The 23939-nt window shown below is 44.8% G+C and overlaps 2 protein-coding genes across 7 annotated transcripts in view; one reads left to right on the forward strand and one right to left on the reverse strand.

Annotated features, from left to right (window-relative positions):
• kdm6a (lysine (K)-specific demethylase 6A) overlaps positions 1-16209 on the forward strand; it is a 112272-nt gene extending 96063 nt beyond the window's left edge. For 4 of the 5 annotated variants that reach the window (XM_029703004.1, XM_029703005.1, XM_029703007.1 and 1 more), the window contains 12 exons: positions 174-303; positions 517-622; positions 1423-1628; positions 1888-1940; positions 2031-2105; positions 2381-2529; positions 2679-2793; positions 3108-3295; positions 13362-13503; positions 13614-13740; positions 14476-14646; positions 15556-15582. In XM_029703004.1, coding sequence (XP_029558864.1) covers positions 174-303; positions 517-622; positions 1423-1628; positions 1888-1940; positions 2031-2105; positions 2381-2529; positions 2679-2793; positions 3108-3295; positions 13362-13503; positions 13614-13740; positions 14476-14646; positions 15556-15582 — 1489 coding nt within the window. Of the gene's footprint in view, positions 1-173; positions 304-516; positions 623-1422; positions 1629-1887; positions 1941-2030; positions 2106-2380; positions 2530-2678; positions 2794-3107; positions 3296-13361; positions 13504-13613; positions 13741-14475; positions 14647-15555 lie in introns of all 5 variants that reach the window. The other variant, XM_029703002.1, reaches the window with a different exon arrangement.
• A 276-nt stretch (positions 16210-16485) lies between these two features.
• dipk2b (divergent protein kinase domain 2B) lies at positions 16486-23110 on the reverse strand. 2 transcript variants are annotated; one of them, XM_029703009.1, is made up of 5 exons: positions 22508-23110; positions 21442-21706; positions 19950-20123; positions 19179-19473; positions 16486-17450 (listed from the first exon to the last, which is right to left on the reverse strand). In XM_029703009.1, exons 1-5 carry the CDS (start codon positions 22765-22767, stop codon positions 17056-17058), a joined length of 1389 nt encoding a protein of 462 aa, XP_029558869.1. In that variant the 5' UTR covers positions 22768-23110; the 3' UTR covers positions 16486-17055. The 2 variants fall into 2 exon arrangements, with proteins under 2 accessions (XP_029558869.1, XP_029558870.1); XM_029703010.1 differs by lacking the exon at positions 22508-23110 and adding an exon at positions 21925-22498.
• Positions 23111-23939: the final 829 nt, after the last annotated feature.

Below are 23939 nucleotides of genomic sequence, written 5' to 3' on the forward strand. Positions count from 1 at the left end.
CCAGTTCTGTTCTAACACTGGTCTGTTTTAATTGTGCTGCACAATGCATGTCTGTCTAGATTCCAGACTCATTGTGTTGGCTTGTACTGCTGCTATTAGCTGAAGCATGGTTCATCTCAGTGTCATTGAGCAGCCAGACGTGATCTCTCTCTCTGTCCCCCCTTCGTCTTTAGGAACCTGGGGAAGAACGGCCTGTCCAACAGCAGTGTCCTCCTAGAAAAGTGTCCCCCGCCCAGACTCCCTCCGCCCCCCTCGCCCTCACTGCCAAAGGACAAACTCAACCCCCCCACACCCAGCATCTACGTGAGTATACAGCCACGAGGGGTTTTGTTGAGATTTCATTACTTTGTACTTTTTACTTGCAACAGTAAATGTAGTTTTCATCCTGAAGTTTTTAGTTGCGTCCGTCGCTGTCCCAGGAAAACCCCTGTGGTAAAGGTCTTAGACTTCATTAGAACGGTCTAGTTTGCAAGTCAAAAGGCTAATGTGTGTGTGTTTTTCTCCCGTGGTGTGTAGCTGGAGAATAAGAGGGATGCGTTCTTCCCTCCGCTCCATCAGTTCTGTACCAACCCCTCCAACCCTGTCACCGTCATCAGAGGGCTGGCAGGGGCGCTCAAACTGGGTGAGTTACACACTGATGGTAGTCCTATACCGTCGTTACACACTACTGCTGGGGGAAATACACTTTGCTTACACACTCTAGCAAAACAAACATTAGTCATCGGTCTAGTCCTGATTGGGATCTCATTTGAATTTTGCTTGAGTGTTTCTCCCCTAAGGACAGAAATAAAAGCTTTGTGTGTCTGTACGCACTCATTTGCTTGTGTGTGTGAGGGTGTGCGCTTGCACCCATTTACTCTCACAGGCTTGGGTGGGTGGGGATGTGTGTGTTTGTGTGTTGAACAACTTAACATGTATGACAACAGCACCACCTGCAAGCAGAGAGTGTCATTACATATACAGTAATATAGCATCTGAAGTAAAGTAGCCAACGGCTGCCAAGGAAAGCTATTGGCTCCCTCACTTCATCAGCTAGCTCGCAGCTGCATCACTGTACTGTAGCACACCACACACAGACTAGAAACTCACTCTTAATAACTGGATGGATAAATAGCTTTTACTTCATTAAGCTAGTTCTTCTGAACTCTGTTTTACTGCTCTGGGAAAGACTTTGCAGCCTTAGCAGAAATTGGCTGAATTTCCCTGACCGATGTTTTGCTGTTGCCCATACCAGTTGGGAGTGGTACTAAACATCCCATACTAAACATTTTTCCACTCCACTTTTTCTCCCTTTCCCTCATTCCCCATCCTCTGTCTCCCTATTTTCTTTCCTCTCCTACTCTGTCCCTTCTCTACCCTTCTTTCTCTCCCTCCACTCCTTCCTTCCTCCATCCCACCCTTCTCGCCCCTCCCCTCTCTCAGACCTGGGTCTGTTCTCCACTAAGACACTGGTGGAGGCTAACCCAGACCACCTGGTGGAGGTGCGGACCCAGCTGTCTCAGCCCACCGACGAGAACTGGGACCTGAGTGGCACAAGGAAGATGTGGCGCTGCCAGAGCAGCCAATCACACACCACCATTGCCAAGTATGCCCAGTACCAGGCCTCGTCCTTCCAGGAGTCACTACGGGTTAGTAGAGGGAGATGCACGTAGATATACAAATCCACCACCACCATCGCCAAACAAAGTCAGTACAAGGCCTTGTTGAATAGAAACACAGTTTTGAGGGGTATGTTGTCACTGAATATTCACATGGTCACTCCAGACGTAGCTTTGTCACTTAAACAGAATATCTTCCCAGCTTAGAATGTTTGTTGCACTCCATTTACTGAACTCGCTCAATGAACAGATATGCTCAAAACATACCTATATTAAATGTATTTTCCAGGAGGAGAATGAGAAGAAGAAGGAGCAGGAGGCAGAGGCAGCCAATGCAGAGAGGTAAGATTTCTGTCTCTCTGTCTGTCTGTAGGCATGCATTGTGTGATATCTCTCTTCTCTGTCTAAACGACATCTCCCATGATCCCACAGTGCGACACGGCGGAGGAAAGGGCCCTTCAAACACATCAAGTTTGGCACCAACATCGACCTGTCTGACGAGAGGAAGTAAGTGTTCCACCCAATACTATGTGGTTCTGTTCATGAAACAGATCACTGATGTTTTGTCTTTAATTTGACAATTTGCATATAAACCAGATTATGGCCTGGTCCCAAAACAACCCTTGTCCTTTCACCTATCCAGTCCATTCAGATTTACAAACACAGAAAGGGTATGGCCTAGGTAGGACTAGGCATTGGAATCATAAAGAGGATCCCTCAGTTTGGGAGCGGTCTGTGCTGTAGTCTTGACCTATGACCCTTGCTCTGTGACGACCTTCCAGGTGGAAGCTGCAGCTGCAGGAGCTCAGTAAGCTGCCAGCGTTTGCCAGAGTGGTGTCTGCTGGCAACCTGCTCAGCCACGTAGGACACACCATCCTGGGCATGAACACTGTCCAGCTCTACATGAAGGTCCCTGGGAGCAGGACGCCAGGTTAGACACACACAGCGAGAGCCGCACATGCCGCAGAGACACACACACACCCACATGCATTAACACAGATGTCCACACACACAATGCTGTTTGTTTGTAGTAAGTGTAGTGTGTTTTGTTTAACAAGGTATTTGTGTCTTGCCTTCTAGGTCACCAGGAGAACAATAATTTCTGTTCAGTGAACATCAACATTGGCCCGGGGGACTGTGAGTGGTTCGCAGTGCCCGAACATTACTGGGGAATCATCAACGACTTCTGTGAAAAGTACGGCAACAAAAATCTCCTACCTCTAACCCAACACAAAGTTGATATCCTACCGCTGTCTCTTTACTGCCAGTGCAGTCTGTAAGGTTAGAGATGTCTTAACTCAAGTTTAACTCAGATTTAAGTGGTATACTTGGTACCAATAAAAGGAAAGTGAATATCTGGACTTTTCATTCATTGCAGATGTAAAAATGTATTTATTTATTTTTGTATTCATGAACTACCCAGAGTATGAGTAGGGGTCTTCAGAGTATGAGTGAGTGTCCATGTGCATCCTCTGTTTCTAATATCGGATGTGTGTGTGTCTCCTGCAGGAACAACATCAACTTCCTGATGGGGTCATGGTGGCCCAACCTGGAGGACCTGTACGAGGCAGACGTCCCCGTCTACCGCTTCATCCAGCGTCCCGGAGACCTGGTATGGCTCAACACGGGCACCGTCCACTGGGTCCAGGCCATCGGCTGGTGCAACAATATCGCCTGGAACGTAGGACCTCTCACCGGTAAGACCGGGAGGGACATGGAGAACAAAGGGATATGTTTAATATGGGAATACACGGTTGTTTAATGGGTTTTACGTTGAATTTGTTGGGACATCATTAAAAGATGATGGATTGATGCTGATAGGCGTGGACTGACACATTGAGATCTATGACCGACCGTCTCGATTCGGGCTTATGTAGCAACATTTTTAATGGTGTTTTTTTTACATTGGATAAAAGTAGAAACTCCAAGCTAGAAAATGATATATCATACACTATAGTTGAGAAACAATGGGAAAGTAATTCTGCTTTGAAAGTTGATAACATGTAACCCCACTTTTGAGAAAATGGCCCTTGAATGTTTTGTTACACCTAGTGGAGAGCTCTTCCTTGTCTACACCTATTCAGCATCATTCACAGCCTCTTAAGCCTTAGCCCCACCCATCTCTTTAAGGATTCACGTGAGGCCATGTAGTAAACAACCAAAGATTTCAAGACTAAAGGCTGGTTTATACTACGTCTATCGAAATGCCTAGCCGTGTCTGAATCCTGGCTTAGGAAGACCACCAAAAACTCTGAAATCTCCATCCCTAACTACAACATTCTCAGACAAGATAGAACGGCCAAAGGGGGCGGTGTTGCAATCTACTGCAGAGAGAGCCTGCAGAGTAATGTCCTACTATCCAGGTCTGTACCCAAACAATTTGAACTTCTACTTTTAAAAATCCACCTCTCTAAACACAAGTCTCTCACTGTTGCCGCTTGCTATAGACCACCCTCTGCCCCCAGCTGTGCTCTGGACACCATATGTGAACTGATTGCCCCCCATCTATCTTCAGAGCTCGTGCTACTAGGTGACCTAAACTGGGACATGCTTAACACCCCAGCCATCCTACAATCTAAGCTTGATGCCCTCAATCTCACACAAATTATCAATGAACCTACCAGGTACAACCCCAAAGCCGTGAACACAGGCACCCTCATAGATATCATCCTAACCAACTTGCCCTCTAAATACACCTCTGCTGTTTTCAACCAAGATCTCAGCCATCACTGCCTGATTGCCTGCATCCGTAATGGGTCAGCGTTCAAACGACCTCCACTCATCACTGTCAAACGCTCCCTGAAACACTTCAGCGAGCAGGCCTTTCTAACCGACCTGGCCCGGGTATCCTGGAAGGATATTGACCTCATCCCGTCAGTAGAGGATGCCTGGTTATTTTTTTTAAATGCCTTCCTCACCATCTTCTTGGTGACAGGGGGCAGTATTCAGAAATTCAGATGAATACGTGCCCAAATTAAACTGCCTGCTTCTCGGGCCCAGAAGGTAGGATATGCATATTATTAGTAGATTTGGATAGAAAACACTCTGAAGTTTCTAAAACTGTTTGAATGATGTCTGTGAGTATAACATAACTCATATGGCAGGCAAAAACCTGAGAAAAAATCCAACCAGGAAGTGATTTGTAGTTTTTCTATCTAATCCCTATTCAAACTACAGTATCTGTGGGGTCATTTTGCACTTCCTAAACCTTCCATTGGCTGTCAACAGTCTTTAGAAACTTGTTTCATGCTTCTACTGTTAGTGGGCAGAGAATAGGAGCTCAGTCAATCAGTGGACTGCCTGGGACCAGTGAGTTGTTTACTGTGCGAGTACGCAAGCCCGCCGCTCCTTTTTCCTCTGTAATGAATACACTATTGTCCGGTTGGAATATTATCGACGTTTTATGTTAAAAAGGATTGATTGTAAACATCGTTTGACATGTTTCTACGAACGGTAATGGAACTATTTGACTTTTCGTTTCTGGTTTTGCGCTTGCGCGTTATGCCTTTGGATTAGTGATCTGAATGCGCGAACAAAACGGAGGTATTTGGACATAAATATGGAGTTTTCTGAACAAAAAGAACATTTCTTGTGGGAGTCCTGGGAGTGCATTCCGACAGATCAGCAAAGGTAAGTGAAGATTTATTATACTAATTCTGAGTTTAGTTGACTCCAGAACTTGGCGGGTAACTGTATAGCTTGCTTTGATGGCTGAGCTCTGTACTCAGAATATTGAACAATGTGCTTTCACCGTAAAGCTATTTTTAAATCTGACACAGCGGTTGCATTAACCTCTTACATCTGCTCCAATATCCAATGATGGGCATGGCGCGAAATACAAATTCCTCTAAAATCCGAAAACTTCCATTTTTCAAACATATGACTATTTTACAGCTATTTAAAGACAAGACTTGAACGCAAGAACAAAACGCCGCTATTTGGATATAACTATGGATTATTTGGAACCAAAACAACATTGGGTGTAAAGTAGAAGTCCTGGGAGTGCATTCTGACGAAGAACAGCAAAGGTAATCAAATTTTTCTTATAGTAAATCTGAGTTTGGTGAGTGCCAAACTTGGTGGGTGTCAAAATAGCTAGCCGAAAAGCTATTTTAAAATCTGACATAGCGATTGCATAAAGGAGTTCTGTATCTATAATTCTTAAAATAATTATGTTTTTTGTGAACGTTTATCGTGAGTAATTTAGTAAATTCACCGGAAGTTTGCGGTGGGTATGCTAGTTCTGAACGTCACATGCTAATGTAAAAAGCTGGTTTTTGATATAAATATGAACTTGATTGAACAAAACATGCATGTATTGTATAACATAATGTCCTAGGAGTGTCATCTGATGAAGATCATCAAAGGTTAGTGCTGCATTTAGCTGTGGTTTTGGTTTTTGTGACATTATATGCTAGCTTGAAAAATGGGTGTCTGATTATTTCTGGCTGGGTACTCTCCTGACATAATCTAATGTTTTGCTTTCGTTGTAAAGCCTTTTTGAAATCGGACAATGTGGTTAGATAAAGGAGAGTCTTGTCTTTAAAATGGTGTAAAATAGTCATATGTTTGAAAAATTGAAGTTTTTGGATTTTTGAGGAGTTTGTAATTCGCGCCACGCCCTATCATTGGATATTGGAGCGGTGTTCCGCTAGCGGAACATCTAGATGTAAGAGGTTAACCAACACACAAACATCCTGTGGCGTTCTGCATTAGCATCGAACAGCCCCGTGATATGCAACTTTTCAGGGAAGTTAGAAACCAATATACACAGGCAGTTAGAAAAGCCAAGGCTAGCTTTTTCAAGTAGAAATTTGCTTCCTGCAACACTCAAAAAAGTTCTGGGACACTGTAAAGTCCAGGGAGAATAAGAGCACCTCCTCCCAACTGCCCACTGCACTGAGGATAGGAAACTCTATCACCACCGATAAATCCACTATAATTGAGAGTTTCAATAAGCATTTGCTTTCCACCTAGCTACCCCTACCCCGGTCAACAGCACTACACCCCCTACAACAACTCGCCCAAGCCTTCCCCATTTCTCCTTCTCCCAAATCCAGTCAGCTGATGTTATGAAAGAGCTGCAAAATCTGGAACCCTACAAATCAGCCGGGCTAGACAATCTGGACCCTTTGTAAAATGATCTGCCGAAATTGTTGCAACCCCTATTACTAGCCTGTTCAACCTCTCTTTCGTGTCGTCTGAGATTTCCAAAGATTGGAAAGCAGCTGCGGTCATCCCCCTCTTTAAGGGGGGGACACTCTTGACCCAAACTGCTACAGACCTATATCTATCCTACCCTGCATTTCTAAGGTCTTCGAAAGCCAAGTTAACAAACAGATTACCGACCATTTCGAATTCCACCGTACCTTCTCCGCTATGCAATCTGGTTTCCGAGCTGGTCATGGGTGCACCTCAGCCACGCTCAAGGTCCTAAAAGATATCTTAACCGCCATCGATAAGAAACAATACTGTGCAGCCGTTTTCATTGACCTGGCCAAGGCTTTCGACTCCGTCAATCACCACATCCTCATCGGCAGACTCAACAGCCTTGGTTTCTCAAATGATTGCCTCGCCTGGGTCACCAACTACTTCTCTGATAGAGTTCAGTGTGTCAAATCGGAGGGCCTGTTGTCCGGGCCTCTGGCAGTCTCTATGGGGGTGCCACAGGGTTCAATTCTTGGGTCGACTCTCTTCTCTGTATACAACAAAGATGTCGCTCTTGCTGCTGGTGATTTTCTGATCCACCTCTACGCAGACGACACCATTCTGTATACTTCTGGCCCACTGTGTTAACAACCCTCCAGACGAGTTTCAATGCCATACAACTCTCCTTCCGTGGCCTCCAACTGCTCTTAAATACAAGTAAAACTAAATGCATGCTCTTCAACGGATCGCTGCCTGCACCTGCCCGCCCGTCCAGTATCACTACTCTGGACGGTTCTGACTTAGAATATGTGGACAACTACAAATACCTAGGTGTCTGGCTAGACTGTAAACTGTCCTTCCAGACTCACATTAAGCATCTCCAATCCAAAGTTAAATCTAGAATTGGCTTCCTATTTTGCAACAAAGCATCCTTCACTCATGCTGCCAAACATACCCTCGTAAAACTGACCATCTTACCGATCCTCAACTTAGGCGATGTCATTTACAAAATAGCCTCCAATACCCTACTCAATAAATTGGATGCAGTCTATCACAGTGCCATCTGTTTTCTCACCAAAACCCCATATAATACCCACCACTGCGACCTGTACGCTCTTGTTGGCTTGCCCTCGCTTCATACTCGTCGCCAAACCCACTGGCTCCAGGTCATCTACAAGACCCTGCTAGGTAAAGTCCTCCCTTATCTCAGCTCGCTGGTCACCATAGCAGCACCCACCCGTTGCACATGCTCCAGAACGTATATCTCACTGGTCACCCCCAAAGCCAATTCCTCCTTTGGCCGCCTCTCCTTCCAGTTCTCTGCTGCCAATGACTGGAACGAACTACAAAAATCTATGAAACTGGAAACACTTTAAGCACCATCTGTCAGAGCAGCTCACAGATTACTGCACCTGTACATAGCCCATCTATAATTAGCCCAAACAACTACTGTCACGTCCTGACCAGCAGAGGGAGTAGTTGTTTAGTATTTTGGTCAGGATGTGGCAGAGGGATGTTTGTTTTGTATGGTGGTGGTTTTGTGTGTGTTGTAGAGGGGTGTTTGATTTAGTTGTTCCTGGGTGTTGGGTGTATGTTCTAGGTTGTATTTCTGCATTCTGTCTAGTTTAGGTTTTCTATGTTTAGGTTTGGGTGCTGGACTCTCAATTGGAGGCAGGTGTTTCTAGTTGCCTCTGATTGAGAGTCCTATATAGGGGTGTGTGTTTGTTTGGTAGGTTGTGGGTAGTTATCTTTTGCATTGCTGTCGGTTCAGCCTGTGAAACTGTCATCTGTCGTGTTTGTTTTTTTCGTGTTCATCATATTTTAATAAAATGATATGGAGCACACAACCCGCTGCGTATTGGTCTGACAGTGATTTTGAAATATCTTCAGATGAAGGTGAAGAACGTGACAGAACTACCCACCAAACCAAGAACAAGTAGCGGAGGAAGTCTGGTGAGGACCGGGGAAAACGGCTGGTAAGGGAGCCCGAGAGGCAGCCCCAATAATTTTTTTTGGGGGGGGCGCACGGGTAGTTTGGCTGGGCAAAGATGGAGCCCCAGGCCAGCTCCCCGTACCCTTTTTGGGCATAGACATACTGCACAGGTCCCGTGCTTTGGGGTGATGGGTGCTGTGGCGAGGCCGGGTGTTTTCAGGCCGGTACGCGCAGTACCAGCGCCCCGCATGTGCCAGGGGAAAGTGGGCATCCAGCCAGGAGGGGTGATGCCAGTCCTGCGCTCGAGACCGCCAGGGCGCCTCTACGGTCCAGTGTTTCCCGCTACACGCACTAGCCTTGAGGTGCGTGTCTCCAGGCTGGCACGTCCAGTACCAGCCCCACGCACCAGGCTTCTAGTGCGTCAGCCCAGCCTCACCAGTCTGGAGCCGCCAGAGCCGCCCGCCAGTCTGAAGCCGCCAGAGCCGCCCGCCAGTCTGGAGCCGCCAGGGTCATCAGCCAGGCGAGCGCAGCAAGAGTCGCCCGCCAGCCGGGTGCAGCCAGGGACGCCCGCCAGCCGGGCGCAGTCAGGGTCAGGGGCGCCGCCTAAGTGGGCGACGCCGAGGGTGGAGCGGGGTCCACGTCCCGCACCTGAGCCGCCTCCAATATAGGTGGGTTGGGGGGGGGGGTGTAGCACAGTGCCGTCGTTGACGGCAGCCACCCTCCCTTCCCTCCCTTATTGTTTAGGGGGTATTTCTTTTTGTTTTGTTGGGGTATTGGGGAATTTTGTGTTTTCTTTTTAGGTGCATTCGGGGTATGCACCTTTAGGGGGGGGGGGTACTGTCACGTCCTGACCAGCAGAGGGAGTAGTTGTTTAGTATTTTGGTCAGGACGTGGCAGAGGGATGTTTGTTTTGTATGGTGGTGGTTTTGTGTGTGTTGTAGAGGGGTGTTTGATTTAGTTGTTCCTGGGTGTATGTTCTAGGTTGTATTTCTGCATTCTGTCTAGTTTAGGTTTTCTATGTTTAGGTTTGGGTGCTGGACTCAATCGGAGGCAGGTGTTTCTAGTTGCCTCTGATTGAGAGTCCTATATAGGGGTGTGTGTTTGTTTGGTAGGTTGTGGGTAGTTATCTTTTGCATTGCTGTCGGTTCAGCCTGTGAAACTGTCATCTGTCGTGTTTATTGTTTTTTCGTGTACATCATATTTTAATAAAATGATGTGGAGCACACAACCCGCTGCGTATTGGTCTGACAGTGATTTTGAAATATCTTCAGATGAAGGTGAAGAACGTGACAATTACCTCTTTCCCTACTGTATTTATTTGTTTATTTATTTTGCTCCTTTGCACCCCAGTATTTCTACTTTGCACATTCATCAACTGTAAATCTACCATTCCAGTGATTTACTTGCTATATTGTATTTACTTCACAACCATGGCCTATTTATTGCCTTTACCTCCCTTATCTCACCTCATTTGCTCACATTGTATATAGAATTATTTTTGTTTTACTCCATGTGTAACTCTGTGTTGTTGTGTGGAACTAATTTGCTTTGCTAAAAATGTCTGTATTCAGTTGTTGCAGTGGAATCATAAACATTCTATTGTCATCTGACGTCAAATTTATAGTGCATTTGAAAAGTATTCAGACCCCTTCCCTTTTCTCACATTTTGTTATGTTACGTACCAACCAGCCTTATTCTAAAATGGATTAAATTACTTTTTTTCATCATCAATCTACACACAATACCCCATAATGACAAAGCAAAACAGGTTTTTAGAAATGTTTGCAAATTTAAAATAAACAGATACCTTATTTACATAAATATTCAGACCCTTTGCTATGAGACTCGAAATTGAGCTCAGGTGCATCCTGTTTCCATTGATCATCCTTGATGTTTCTACAACTTGATTAGAGTCCACCTGTGGTAATTTCAATTGATTGGACATGATTTGTAAAGGCACACACCTGTCTATATAAGGTCCCACAGTTGACAGTGCATGTCAGAGCAAAACCAAGCCATGAGGTCGAAGGAATTGTCTGTTGAGCTCCGAGACAAGATTGTGTCAAGGCACAGATCTGGGGAAGGGTACCAAAAAATGTATCTAGCATTGAAGGTCCCAAGAACACAGTGGCCTCCATTCTTAAAATGGGAGAAGTTTGGAACCACCAAGACTCTTCCTAGAGCTGGGCAGGCAGCCAAACTGAGCAATCAAGGGAAAAGGGCTTTGGTCAGGGAGGTGACTAAGAAACCGATGGTCACTCTGACAGCGCTCCAGAGTTCCTTTGCAGCGATTGGAGAACATTCCAGAAGGACAACCATTTCTGCAGCACTCCACCAATCAGGCCTTTATGGTAGAGTGGCCAGACGGAAGCCATTCCTCAGTAAAAAGGCACATGACAGCCCGCTTGGAGTTTGCCAAAAGGCACCTAAAGGACTCAGACCATGAGAAACAAGATTCTCTGGTCTGATGAAAGATGAAACCAAGATCAAACTATTTGGCCTGAATGCCAAGCGTCACGTCTGGAGGAAACCAGGCGCTGCCTATCACCTGGCCAATACCATCCCTACGGTGAAACATGGTGGTAGTGGCAGCATGCTATGGGGATGTTTTTTAGCGGCAGGGACTGGGAGACTCAGAAGGATCAAGGGATAGATGAACGAAGCAAAGTACAGAGATCTTTGATGAAAACCTGGTTAGCCTTTCAACAAGACAACGACCCTAAGCACACAGCTAATAGACAATGCAAGAGTGGCTTCGGAACAAGTCTCAATGTCCCTGAGTGACCCAGCCAGAGCCCGGACTTGAACCCGATCGAACATCTCTGGAGAGACCTGAAAATAGCTTTTTCAGCGACGCTCCCCATCCAACCTGACAGAGCTTGAGAGGATCTGCAGAGAAGAATGGGAGAAGCTCCCCAAATACAGGTGTGCCAAGCTTGTAGCGCCATTCCCAAGAAGACCCGAGGCTGTAATTGCTGCCAAAGGTGCTTCAACAAAGTACTGAGTAAAGGACCTGAATAGTTATGTAAATGTATTATTTTCAACTAAAATAACTGTTTTTGCTTTGTTATTATGGGTTATTGTGTGTAGATTGATTAGGGGGGAAAAACAATTGAATCAATTTTAGAATAAGTCTATAGCGTAACAAAATGTGGGAAAAGTCAAGGAGTCTGAATACTTTCCGAATGCTGTGGAATATGTCAATCTAGCAAATTTGGCAACTAAAAGCAACTTTCTATACAATGTTTTGGTTAGTTTCAAACATGTTAGCCAGCTAACTTAATGTTAGCTAGCTATCTAGTTCAAATACTGACCATATATAGCTGACAACATCTTAACTTTAGCTAATTTGTATTAATTATTACAGGAAAATAAACTCACAACAAGATCATGAATTACAAGTTAATGGTTGAGCTAATTACAGAAAATAGCTTACGGTTGTGAGTGTGACGAAATAAAAGCAGGGCATTCTACCAGATATTTTTTTTAACTAGGACATTGTCTCGTTGGCCTAACATTATATCATAATTTGACTTCAGTGCTGGTCATGTTGTTCTTCACATTACTGTCTCTTCTAAACACACACTATATCAAATTAAATCTGTTTATTTGTCACAGGCACAGGATAAAGAACGTGTAAACGGTACAGTGAAATGTTACTTTCATAGTGGAGTCTTTTGTTTAGACATGTAGCTAGCTAAACAATGATCCATAATCCCAACTCATAACGTTACTACCCTGCATGAATCTACAGGTAGCTAAAGCTAACCAAATAGGTTAAATGTTAGCTAGCTAGCAATGCAAATGGCTCAGAGATATGACTAATATTATTACACAGATCAGATACATAACATTAGCTAGCTAGTGAGCCAGTCAGCAAACGTTAAGCTAGCTAGCTAACAGTACGCTTTAACTTGCAATTTCGACTTTCTGACAATTATAAACTTATATCTGAAAATGTAGCTAGCTAGACTCTCTTACCCATATTCGTGGATGAACGCTTCTCCCTCTCTGTCACGGATGCCATGGTTGGACTTAGTTTGACGATGTAATCTGGAGACAGGTGTTTTATACAACAGTCTTTGTGTATTCTCTTTTCAACTCCCTCCGCATATATTTGCAATCAAACGCCTGAATTTTCTCCATCTCCTTAGCTATCACACTCTACTTCCACTGGGCATTCCACTGATTTCAAAACTCGGTCCTCCAGAGAGTGGAGAGCATTGGCAACATTATCACAGTTCTTTGTGATACCGTTCCAAAAAGCCGTGTTAGAAAGGATTACCTACACATACTGAGCAGCTCATGTTATATACAGAAGCATGCTACATGGCAGACCAATCTGAACTCATCTCTCGGCATGTCCAGCCCATCCATGACCTTTTCCGTGGCTAAACCAACTAGGCTCGTAATAAGAATTTTATTCATATTTATAGATGCCATACAAGTTTTTTATTTAGGTATATGAAAGTTAACGTGTTCCAGAAGTTATTTCTGCCTCTCCTGTGAAGTAGGGATTCGTGACACGTGACTTGTTTCAGGAAACTAGGCGTATGACAGTGTCAACTTGTGGCTATGACATAGTGAAGTTTGAAATTGAATTGTCATTTGATTCTCATCTTCCTGCTCCCCTTTCCCCTTTATCCCATTTTCCCTCTCCTTCCATGTCTCCCTCTCTCCAGCATACCAGTATAAGCTGGCGGTAGAGCGATATGAGTGGAATAAGCTGCAAAGCGTGAAGTCCATCGTCCCCATGATACACCTCTCCTGGAACATGGCCAGGAACATCAAAGTGTCCGACAGCAAGCTCTTCCAGATGATCAAGTGAGTCACACGCCCACATACGTCATTTGTTCTCTCGCTCACACTCACTCACTCACTCTCTCACGCACACACACACACAGCTAACCCCTGTACGCGTCTGTCTCTGCTAGGTACTGTCTGCTGCGGACATTGAAGCAGTGTCAGATGCTGCGGGAGCTGCTGCAGGCGGCAGGCAAGGAGCTGGTGTGGCATGGCAGGACCAGGGACGAGCCCGCACATTATTGCAGCATCTGCGAGGTACACACACTAGGGATGTGACAAAGAGAAAAATTTTCTTCAATTTAAAACTGCAACAATAAAAAAAAATTCGGTTTTCCGTTAGAACGTTTAATTAAAATTCCACGTCAATTTGTATTGCGTGGTATGATCTCTCTGGGGCAATGAAGTGCTACCGCAGTCATACAGTAGGCGCCATCTGGAATCTGCTTCGGGCAGCTGTAATGTTGTCCCGAAAGCAACCTTTAATTCATGTTGACTCTAGTGTTCTTTCCATTTGTTATTTTGATTTAACCTTTTATTTCACCAGGCAAGTCAATTAAGAACACATTTTTATTCACAGCGGCTATCTGGCAAGGGGCAAAAAGCCTCTTGTGTGCATTAGCGACTCACAACAAAAAAATAAACCTAGCCAAGTGATCACATTTCTTCTCCCCACATTCTCTTTTCTCTCCGTTACGTGTCTTACTCAATTTCTATCCGACCGCTCCATCTAAACACGTGTGCTGCGCATCCAGACTCCCATTGTTGCATTAGGTAGGCCTATTTGTAAAATGTTTTCCCTTTGTGATGATGATCAGGAGCTGTTTAGTGGTAGTTTTGTCATAACTGCACTGTGATTTAAAATTTTGTGAGAAAAAAAAAACTAATTTGGGTAGTGATTTAACATTTTAATCTTTAAACGTTCACATACACACATGTGAACGCGCGCACACCTACCTCCTTTCACAATCTCACCTCTCTCTCCATCTGCAGGTGGAGGTGTTTGACCTGCTGTTTGTAACCAGTGAGAGCAACAGCAGGAAGACGTACGTGGTGCACTGTCAGGACTGTGCCCGTAGGGGGAGCTGTAACCTGGATAACTTTGTGGTGCTGGAGCAGTACAAGATGGACGACCTCACCCAGGTCTACGACCAGTTCACACTCGTAAGTCAGCAAGGACACTTGTGATTTTATGATGACTAATAGGTTAATGACCACGTCACATGAATAGTTTACACCAGTGTTTCCATTAGCTGGTAATTGCCGACTCTTGGCTGATTAAAAATATATAAAAGCAGACAAATAAAACTGCCTGATAAATTGTCCAGCAGAAAATATCCTGATGAAAATAAATGTCCTATATAAATCATATTTTCTATGCATGAAAGTTTGTTCAGGTTGTCTTTCAATTGCATTGTTTCTCTACTCTGCTTCTACTCTACCTATCTTGAGATCTCACTAGCAAATTTGCAACATTATATTCTGGGTCCGGCCCACAAAGTTTCCCTTGCCATTGAGTTTGTGACAGGCATATAGAGGTGAAGTGTTCGGGTCTTTTATGACATTTTTCTACATTAAATCTCCCTAAAAGTCCCCCAAGGAGGAGTATTTCATTTTGCTTCCCCTAATCTAATACCTGGTCAAGTGGTGTGCTTAGAAATGCTAAAACAGTGCAAATCAAGCTAGCTAACTAGCTACTGTACCAAGGATGGAGGCATAAACAAGTGGAAAAATAAATCGGCATAAACACCATATTGACAAGCCAGAGGGACCGAGGGAGACGTGCATTGTGCAAGGAGCCAACATTCACTTAGGCTATCATTCCTCCTTGCATAATTACTGCAGTCACTGTCATATGGTATCATTGAAGAGAAGATTCACTCTTAAAATGTGATAGTATTGAAAGTAGTAAGTCTACACACTGGTGAGTCAGAATTCACATTAGTTCAAGTAAGAGTATATGATCATGCACACTTTGTAAAAGTGTACTAGTTCACTAGTAAGGCTTTAGGAGTTTAATGTTTAACTGTTTACATAGCCAAAATGATCTCATCCCTCTCTCTCCCTCCACAGGCCGCTCCTCTGCCTTCCTCCTCTTGACGGTAACATTCTGTTGTTCTGAGGACAATAAGAATCCTCCCTGGACTCCCGAAACCTACCAGAATACCCTTTTCTGATATTCAGGAAGTAAGCCAGCAGTCCTCCACTGCTCTCTGTAGCTATCCCACAAGGCAGCTGTGTGAAAAGCTGTGTGTCTATGCAACCTGCCCAGAGCAGAGCAGAGGTGTCCTCCCCCTAGAGGACTGGAGGGGGAGGGCATTACTCCTGCCAGCTACTGCCACCAGACTGTTCCAATGCTGCCTGGCTTAGCTGGAACTTCTCTAGAAAAACACACAAAAATTGATAAAAAATAGTGACTTGCGACTTTTTGTATATATTATGTTATAACTGGCAACAACGTCACACAGACTACTGACTTGCAGAATTGTTCCTTTTTTAATTCTGTTTGTGGGCTGATATACATCTCTAAGTTTGTTTCCCTTGAGATGAGTCTAAGTCCTAGCATAGCTGGTCTTTTGTATGTTAGATAGATACTACTTTGGGCAAGAAATAATAAGAAAACAACATTTTGTAATGTGAAGAGTTTGAGCGATTTTATATATTTTTTACAGCTTTTATTGTTATTTTGGAACCATACTAATGTTTTGGTTCTGTAGGTAAAAAAAATGAATAAAATGAGAGAGAAAAACAGCCAAGTCACCAAGAGAAATGGGTTGCACATAGACTTTTAAGGAATAAACTTTAATTTGTGATTTTCATTTTATTTCTAATCTTGTTGTAAATTTACCTTATTTATAAAATGCATATTTATTGCTTGAAAATCTTTGTTGGAATGCTGTAATTTCCTGCCATTAAATTTGAAGGAGTCGTGTCATTTTATACACGGCCCCTCCTGTTTTCTAAATGAATAAAATTGCTTTAGCAAAGCATTGTGCAGAGACCCTCCTTGAAATGCTTTTATTGTTTGAAGGATGTTTTATGCATCATTTAACAGAATTTCTTTATTTACATGTGGAACTTCTCATGCTTCTTCTTTACATGTTCATCTTTCCTATGATGCACAGAGCTACTGTGACCGGTTCACTACCTGAAAGTAGCTGAGGTCTAAAGCAGGTAAGCAGCAGGCAAGCACTACAAGCTGCTAAGTACTACAGACTTCACATACACTGCCCCGTGCAGAACCACCACCCCCTTTTGTGTGCATAGTCAACTCAGCTCAGTGCATAGTCATTCCAGCACACAACACTCCAGAGTCCCGTTGTCAGTCTAATATCAAAGCTCTGCAGTCAAAAATCAAATGTATTTATATAGCCCTTCTTACATCAGCTGATATATCAAAGTGCTGTACAGAAACCCAGCCTAAAACCCTAAACAGCAAGCAATGCAGGTGTAGAAGCACGGTCCCACCAACTGTCTGGATCCCAGTTCATATGTGCACTCTGGGCACCTGTGGACTTAACATTTGTCTATGGCTGTAGCAGGGTAGTATGGGTATTGTAGTCCTGCCAGCTCTCAGTAGTCTTGGTTGTATCTGCACTCTGGGTACCTGTAGGTGTAGTGTGGGTTGCAGGGCCTCATGGGTTTTAGCAGGTCCATCAGAGATCCTACTGCTGCCATAATCCTCCAGTCAGGCTGGCTAGGGTCTGCACACACACCCAGCAACAGGGGCACGTTTCTTGCCAACCTCCCCGCCTCTGCCTCACCCTCCATGGGTAGCCTGGTTGTCTGGGCCCCCCTCTCTGTGAGCAGCAGTCTGGGCAGGAGTGCTGTGCAGAGCAGAGTGAGGCTCTGGGTAGGGCGGACAGAGCTGCAGGGAGGAGAGCGATGGCAGGGGGATGTACCCTGACCCAGGCAGGAGAAGATGTCCCCATCAGAGCCTGTTTGGGAGGGACGGTCTGGGGGGAACCCTGGAAGAGAGAGTGTAAGTGTGACCATATCCAAATGCTTTGACCCTTACTAAAAAGACTGGATAAGTGTAGGTGATGTCAAATGTTATTAGTCACATGCAGATGTAGACTAAAGCCGTGTTCACACTGCAGGCTTTAATGCTCAAATAAGTTTTGTTTTTCAAACCTGTCGGTCAGACTGCAGGAAAAATAACAGATTTGAATCAGATATGCCAAAAATTGGATTTGAGTCTCTTCAAACTGCCGATATGAACATGGCTTAACAGTGAAATGTTTACTTACGGGACCTTTTCCAACAACGCGCAGTTGTTGTTTTAGATGAGTGTCTGGGAGTGCAACTCAATATTAGGAAAGTGTTCCTAGTGTTTGGTATACTCAGTGTATACGTTTTAATACCTATACTGTATAATTTCTCTGCATCCATTCCCTAGTTTGTAACATCGACAAACAAGGTTTGCCACTGAGTCCTCTTTTACTGCTGAGATGACAGTCATAGGGATAAACTTCCCTAGTCTGTGTGTGGGCCCATTGCCCACGTTATTCCAACCCAATCTTCCATATGATGCCACAGCAAGGATCCTGACCAACACAAAGATAACTGACATCATTAAATGTCCCCACTGAGTTTCCGTATATCTGATACAGTGGAATATATTGCCTTTGTTTCATAAAGAAAGGAACTTAACTACTCTCATTGCCAGGGAGCTTTTTCGTCTGTTGTAGGTACTTACAATTCTGTTACAGCACACAGCATCTCAGTAGAAGAGCTAAAAGAGGCACCATTGCCTCTGATTACTAGCACACAAAATAAACCTGGGTTGTGTTCAATAGGGAGAAAATGTTTTGAAACAGGGAGGTTCTACCTAAACTTGTCTGATAAGAGCACAGATGTTTGTGACCCCAATATAATGATTTGCAGAACAGAAAAAAGGAAGTGTTAATTGACGGTTTCAAAAAAGAGGAACAGGGTAAAAAATATCCTTCCTGTGTGAGGTTCTAAATAACACTATCAGCTACATCCGGCTGATAATGATTAAAGACTGAACCTTGATAGTACAGTGATGTTTCTGGAAAACTCCCTGTCTGCTTGTGTGTTGGCTGATCGGGTTATGAGCATTGTGTCCCACCACCCGCCAAACCCTCTTTACGCTACTGTTACTCTCAGTTCATCATATATGCATAGTCACTTTAACCATATCTACATGTACATACTACCTCAATCAGCCTGACTAACCGGTGTCTGTATGTAGCCTCGCTACTGTTTTTCACTGTTGTTTTTATTTCTTTACTTACCTATTGTTCACCTAATACCTCTTTTGCACTATTGGTTAGAGCCTGTAAGTAAGCATTTCACTGTAAGGCACACATGGCAAATAAACTTTGATTTGATTTGTTTCTATGCAGTGGATCAGACAGACATGCTTGTGTAAGCCACACAATAAGCTCATAACTATACGTACTTTTAAGGAATATTCAAAGGAATATTTATTCTGATCACATCTCTGACTCTTTTTGACTCTCCCAGCTATGAACATATACTGTATTTTCACTGTTATGGATGAGGTGAGCCCGCCCCGATTCCCCAACCCTTTGTAAAAGAGCTTTGAGTTCTTTGGGAATGTGAAACCCCTTATTGTCGTCATCAACACAATCGTCATCATCCACATCACATTTGCAGAGTCCCCCTATCCTCTAACGACAGAGCCAGTACCCATTTGTTCCACTCACCCTGCTCCAGGTCAATGACCCCTATGCTGCTGGCATCTGTGATGAACACTCGCTGGTCATCCTGCAGGCCAAACATATCCTCCCCTAGCCTGGTGTAGTAGAGCAGGAAACCCAGACTGTTGTGGCCCAGGCCCTGGGTGATATGGAGTAGCTGGTAGGCCACGTCCACCCTCTGGACAAACTCCCTGGAGGAACCATAAAGGCCCCACAGAGGTCTGGAGCTTGCCCACACCATCAGCCTGCCACACGAGCCCTGGTAGCGGGGGAATGGCCAGCCCTCGGTGCCTGGGAACATCTGGTGATGAGGAGGGAACATGGTGTTTGTTTTGGTTACACCTATAGGGGGTACTGTTCCTTCTGTTCTCGGACACAGTCAACTGAGGTCTTTGCTGCTTTTATTGTGTATCAAAATCTCCATGGTCCGTGTATTTATAGGGTGCCAATAGCTATAACCTTTCTATTGTCAGTATTGTTAAAGTAAAGCTAGATACAGTAACTGGTGAACCCACAACCTTGATTACATCAGTCATCCAAATCCGTCCAAAGCCATTACAGAACGATGTCCACAAGTTTCCTGGTTTTGTGCTGAGAATGCTACAGTATACTTATGCCTGCACTCAAGGGCTGGTTTCCTGGAAACAGATTATTCCTAGTTCTTGCAAAAATAAACACTTTCAATGGAGAATCTACATTTTAACATGCTTTTTAGTCCTAGGATTTATCTGTGTCAGGGAAACTGGCTGTGAGTATCTATGTATGTCTCTGGCCCACCTGCAGTATGAGAGGCTGTTGATTGACAGCTAGTGTGTAGAGCAGCCGTAGTTTGTCTCTCTCTGAGAAGTGCTTCATCTGAACACTGCCCACGTCCACCACCTCAGCATAGCGGCGCACAACGCGGTCCAGCAGTCTCTGGGAGGGACAGCGCAACAGGGGAGGTGCCAAACCCTGGATGGGGTACAGCCAAGGTTTCAGGAGGGTGCCACGTTACAGAATATTGACGTTTACTCACCTGTTTGCACATCTGTACCCATCCACACCTCTACCTGTTAACATCTATTCACACCCCTACCAGTCCCTAAGTCATATACAGTATACACTACATGACCAAAAGTATGTGGACATTTGCTCGTCGAACATCTCATTCCAAAATAATGGGCATTAATATGGAGTTGGTCCCCCCCCCCCCCCTTTGCTTCTATAACAGCCTCAACTCTTCTTGGAAGGCTTTCCACTAAATGTTGGAACATTGCTGCGGGGACGTGCTTCCATTCAGCCACAAGAGCATTAGTGAGGTTGGGCACTGATGTTGGGCAGGCTCGCAGTCGGCATTCCAATTCATCTCAAAGGTGTTCGATGGGGTTGAGATCAGGGCTCTGTGCAGGCCAATCAAGTTCTTCCACACTGAACTCGACAAACCATTTCTGTATGGGCCTTGCTTTGTGCACAGGGGCATTGTCATGCTAAAACAGAAAAGGGCCTTCCCCAAACTGCTGCCACAAAGTTGGATGCACAGAATCATCTAGAATGTCATTGTATGCTATGCATTAATATTTCCTTTCACTGGAACTAAGGGGCCTAGCCCGAACCATGAAAAATGGCCCCAGACCATTATTTCTCCTCCACCAAACTTTACAGTTGGCACTATACATTGGGTCAGGTAGCGTTCTCCTGGCATCAGCCAAACCCAGATTCATCCGTCAGACTGACAGATGGTGAAGTGTGATTCATCACTCCAGAGACTGCGTTTCCACTGCTCCAGAGTCCAATGGCTTTACACAACTCCAGCCAACGCTTGGTATTACGCATGAGGATCTTAGGCTTGCGTGCGGCTGCTTAGCCATGGAAACCCATTTCATGCTCCCGACTAAAAGTGATTGTGCTGACGTTGAGGCAGTTTGTAACTCAAGGACAGCACAGTCCCGTTCTGTGAGCTTGTGTGGCCTACCGCTTCGCGGCTGAGCCATTGTTGCTCCTAGACGATTCCACTTCACAATACAGCACTTAGTTGAAATTTGACAAACGGACTTGTTGGAAAGGTGGCATCCTATGATGGTTCCACGTTGAAAGTCACGGAGCTCTTCAGAAAGCCATTCTACTGCCAATGTTTGTCTATGGAGATTGCATGGCTGTGTGCTCGATTTTATACACCTGTCACCAACTGCTGTGGCTGAAATAGCCAAATCCACTAATTTGAAGGGGTGTCCACTTACTTTTGTATATATAGTGTACATATCTCTATATATATTGATCTACCTATGCATACCTTCACAATATGGGGCAGCAGAAGATGTGATTGGTTCAAGCTCTGGAATCTGGGTGTGACCCTGAGGACGGCCTCGATGCTGCAGGGACCCTGCCGTCCCACCGAGCGACAGATTGAACGGTCAGAGGACGAGTGCAGACGGGGGGAGGAGAGGAACGACAAGACCACAGGACGCCAGCTTAATGAATCATCTGTAAGGTTCCCCGGGAAACTCTGCTTCTCAGCCAATGGGAGTGTGGTATCCGGGGACATCCACCAATCAAACCTGGGGCGGGGAGATGAGGGGGTGATTCAAGCTGCGGTGGGGAAGCTACTCAAGACAACTGAGATGCACCCAAAGTATACTTTGAAATACTGTATGTTAGAGGAAAAGCAGTGTGGAGAATGTAACCAAACCTTGAGTTGGCCACTTGAACAGTTGCCGATATGGTGGCTTGTCATAAGATTAAGTTAAAAATCATAATCAGAAAACAAATGTATTACCCTGATATTTTCTATGTTCGTCTTCTTAGTCTATGTTAGTCTTGGATCACAGTTGAGGCTCAGTTGATCTTTCCTGGCCATTGCACGGCATCCGTTGGAAACAATGGAAATTGAACCATTTTCTCTGGCAGATGGCAGAAGTTTCACAGGTGACTTGGGACATTGCGTGCCGTGTGTTTTGGGTGTATCAACATTAACCACTGTATGTGGAAAATGTTTTGTCATAATATTACTCAAGGACTCTTGCCACACGTTACTGTAACATCGAAGTCTGTTAGGAATATACCGTACTACGTGCACAGGAAACATGTTTGTGTGTGATTTCCCCCAGAATCATGACCACAGGTGTTGGTTGACAACCATTCAACTAGGACAGCAGGTCACAGACAATTATAGATGTCTATCTATGTCATAACACCGTCAATTCACTAAGACTGTGACATATTCGTACATTCAATCCCTTGTGCTGTTCTGAGCTCACTGTAAAGGGACTTACAAGTATTTAATAGTTGAGAGGCGAGAGCAAAATCAGCGCTATTGTACCCAGCTATTGATTCTTAGTAAGACAGACAGACACACCTACCTTATCTGATCCTTAAAGAGCTTCTTGCAGATGGACGTCCCCACGCAGGCATTGCACTTGTCCAGCCCCAGAAAGGCTCTCTGCAGGATGAGGGCTTTCTGCTGGGGAGCAGGGGGAGTACCAGCAGCCTCCACTACTGATGGAGCCCAACACACACATAGCAGCCAACTCAACACACACACTGTCAACCTCACAGACCCCACGGCCCTCTGATCACAACGCTTTAGGGGCATGATGGGATGAATCGAGAGAAGGACCATACACACTCACTACACGCACACTCTCATACACGTATCACAAATACGTTCACACATGCATAGACATACTGACACACACTCACGCTGATACGTTCTCAGACAGAAACTTAATACAAACAACTCAGCTTTGGCCTCGTCAGTCTTTTCTTTCTCTCTCCTCTCTCTCTCGCTCTCTGTCTCGCTCCATGTCCCTCTCTTTTTCTCTCTTTCTTTCTCTCCAACCCACCCTGAATAGCAGCACCTCAACAGGAAACACATGGAGGATGCAGATAGCCCTGTTGCCGTGGATGCGTTTCCTCCGACCTTGGCCACAACCCTGAGCTAGCCTGTAACACGTGACCCCTAACCCCACCCATACCACTCAGTCCCACCTGACCTCCTTAATGTGGGCAGTCCAAACCTGACACCCGGAGGCCTTGTAGCCTCACTCACTAAGTGGGTGAGATGCCCTGAGTGTTAACAATGACCAAGATAGCACAAACAGATCTGGGATCAGCCTAGAAATCCAGTGGTCTGGACGCATCTACTGCATAGCGCTCACAGAGGTGAACCAATACAATTCCTTATTATGCATGGCCGACAGTCCTATCTGTTTTACACAATCTATTTCTATCTGAATGTTCTATAGTGTTGCAGCCTCCCGAAGGGAGCCCAGGTTCACTTAGGTCCACGTTGTTGTATTGCTGTACTTGTAGATATTGGATATTAAAATGAACCTTTAGTTAAGTATGAACATCCTGGGCTTAGTTGTAGCCTGCAGAACCAATGCATAACCAGAAGGTGTCACTCTAGCTAAGCTTGAGAGAGGTCGCCCAATAGTGAGTCTGATGTGGTGAGACCCACCCACAGACACACCCACACACACACCCACCACCCATTCAAGAAAGCGCAGATCCTTAGTTCAAAGCAGTTATTAAATGCTGAAGGTGTATTCCAAGTGTGTTACTCACAAAGTGACTCAGCTGGTGTGCGTTCCATTCCACTTTGTTTTAAATCTTATATCCCGTGAGTCACACACACTTCGGCACATAACACACATGTCAATGTTTTGGGAGAGGAAATGGGATGTACAGGGGGGTAGCATTATACTTCTGAGCTCAAGTACAGATGTAAGATCTTCATTTGATCAGTCTCTTGTTGCTAAAATTTTTGTTGCACAGCAGAAAATGCAATAT

Source organism: Salmo trutta, chromosome 20 (genome assembly GCF_901001165.1).
Source record: "Salmo trutta chromosome 20, fSalTru1.1, whole genome shotgun sequence".
Classification (NCBI taxonomy): Eukaryota; Metazoa; Chordata; class Actinopteri; order Salmoniformes; family Salmonidae; genus Salmo; species Salmo trutta.

What these genes read in the sequence shown, in the direction of transcription:
- dipk2b (XM_029703009.1), bottom strand. Translation starts at nt 22,767, where the DNA reads ATGGTCCTTCTCTCGATTCATCCCATCATGCCCCTAAAGCGTTGTGAT. An exon ending in TGCTGCCCCATATTGTGAAG is followed by an intron (nt 20,124 to 21,441) that starts GTATGCATAGGT and finishes TACCCCATCCAG; the next exon opens with GGTTTGGCACCTCCCCTGTT. An exon ending in GGTCATTGACCTGGAGCAGG is followed by an intron (nt 17,451 to 19,178) that starts GTGAGTGGAACA and finishes TCTCTCTTCCAG; the next exon opens with GGTTCCCCCCAGACCGTCCC.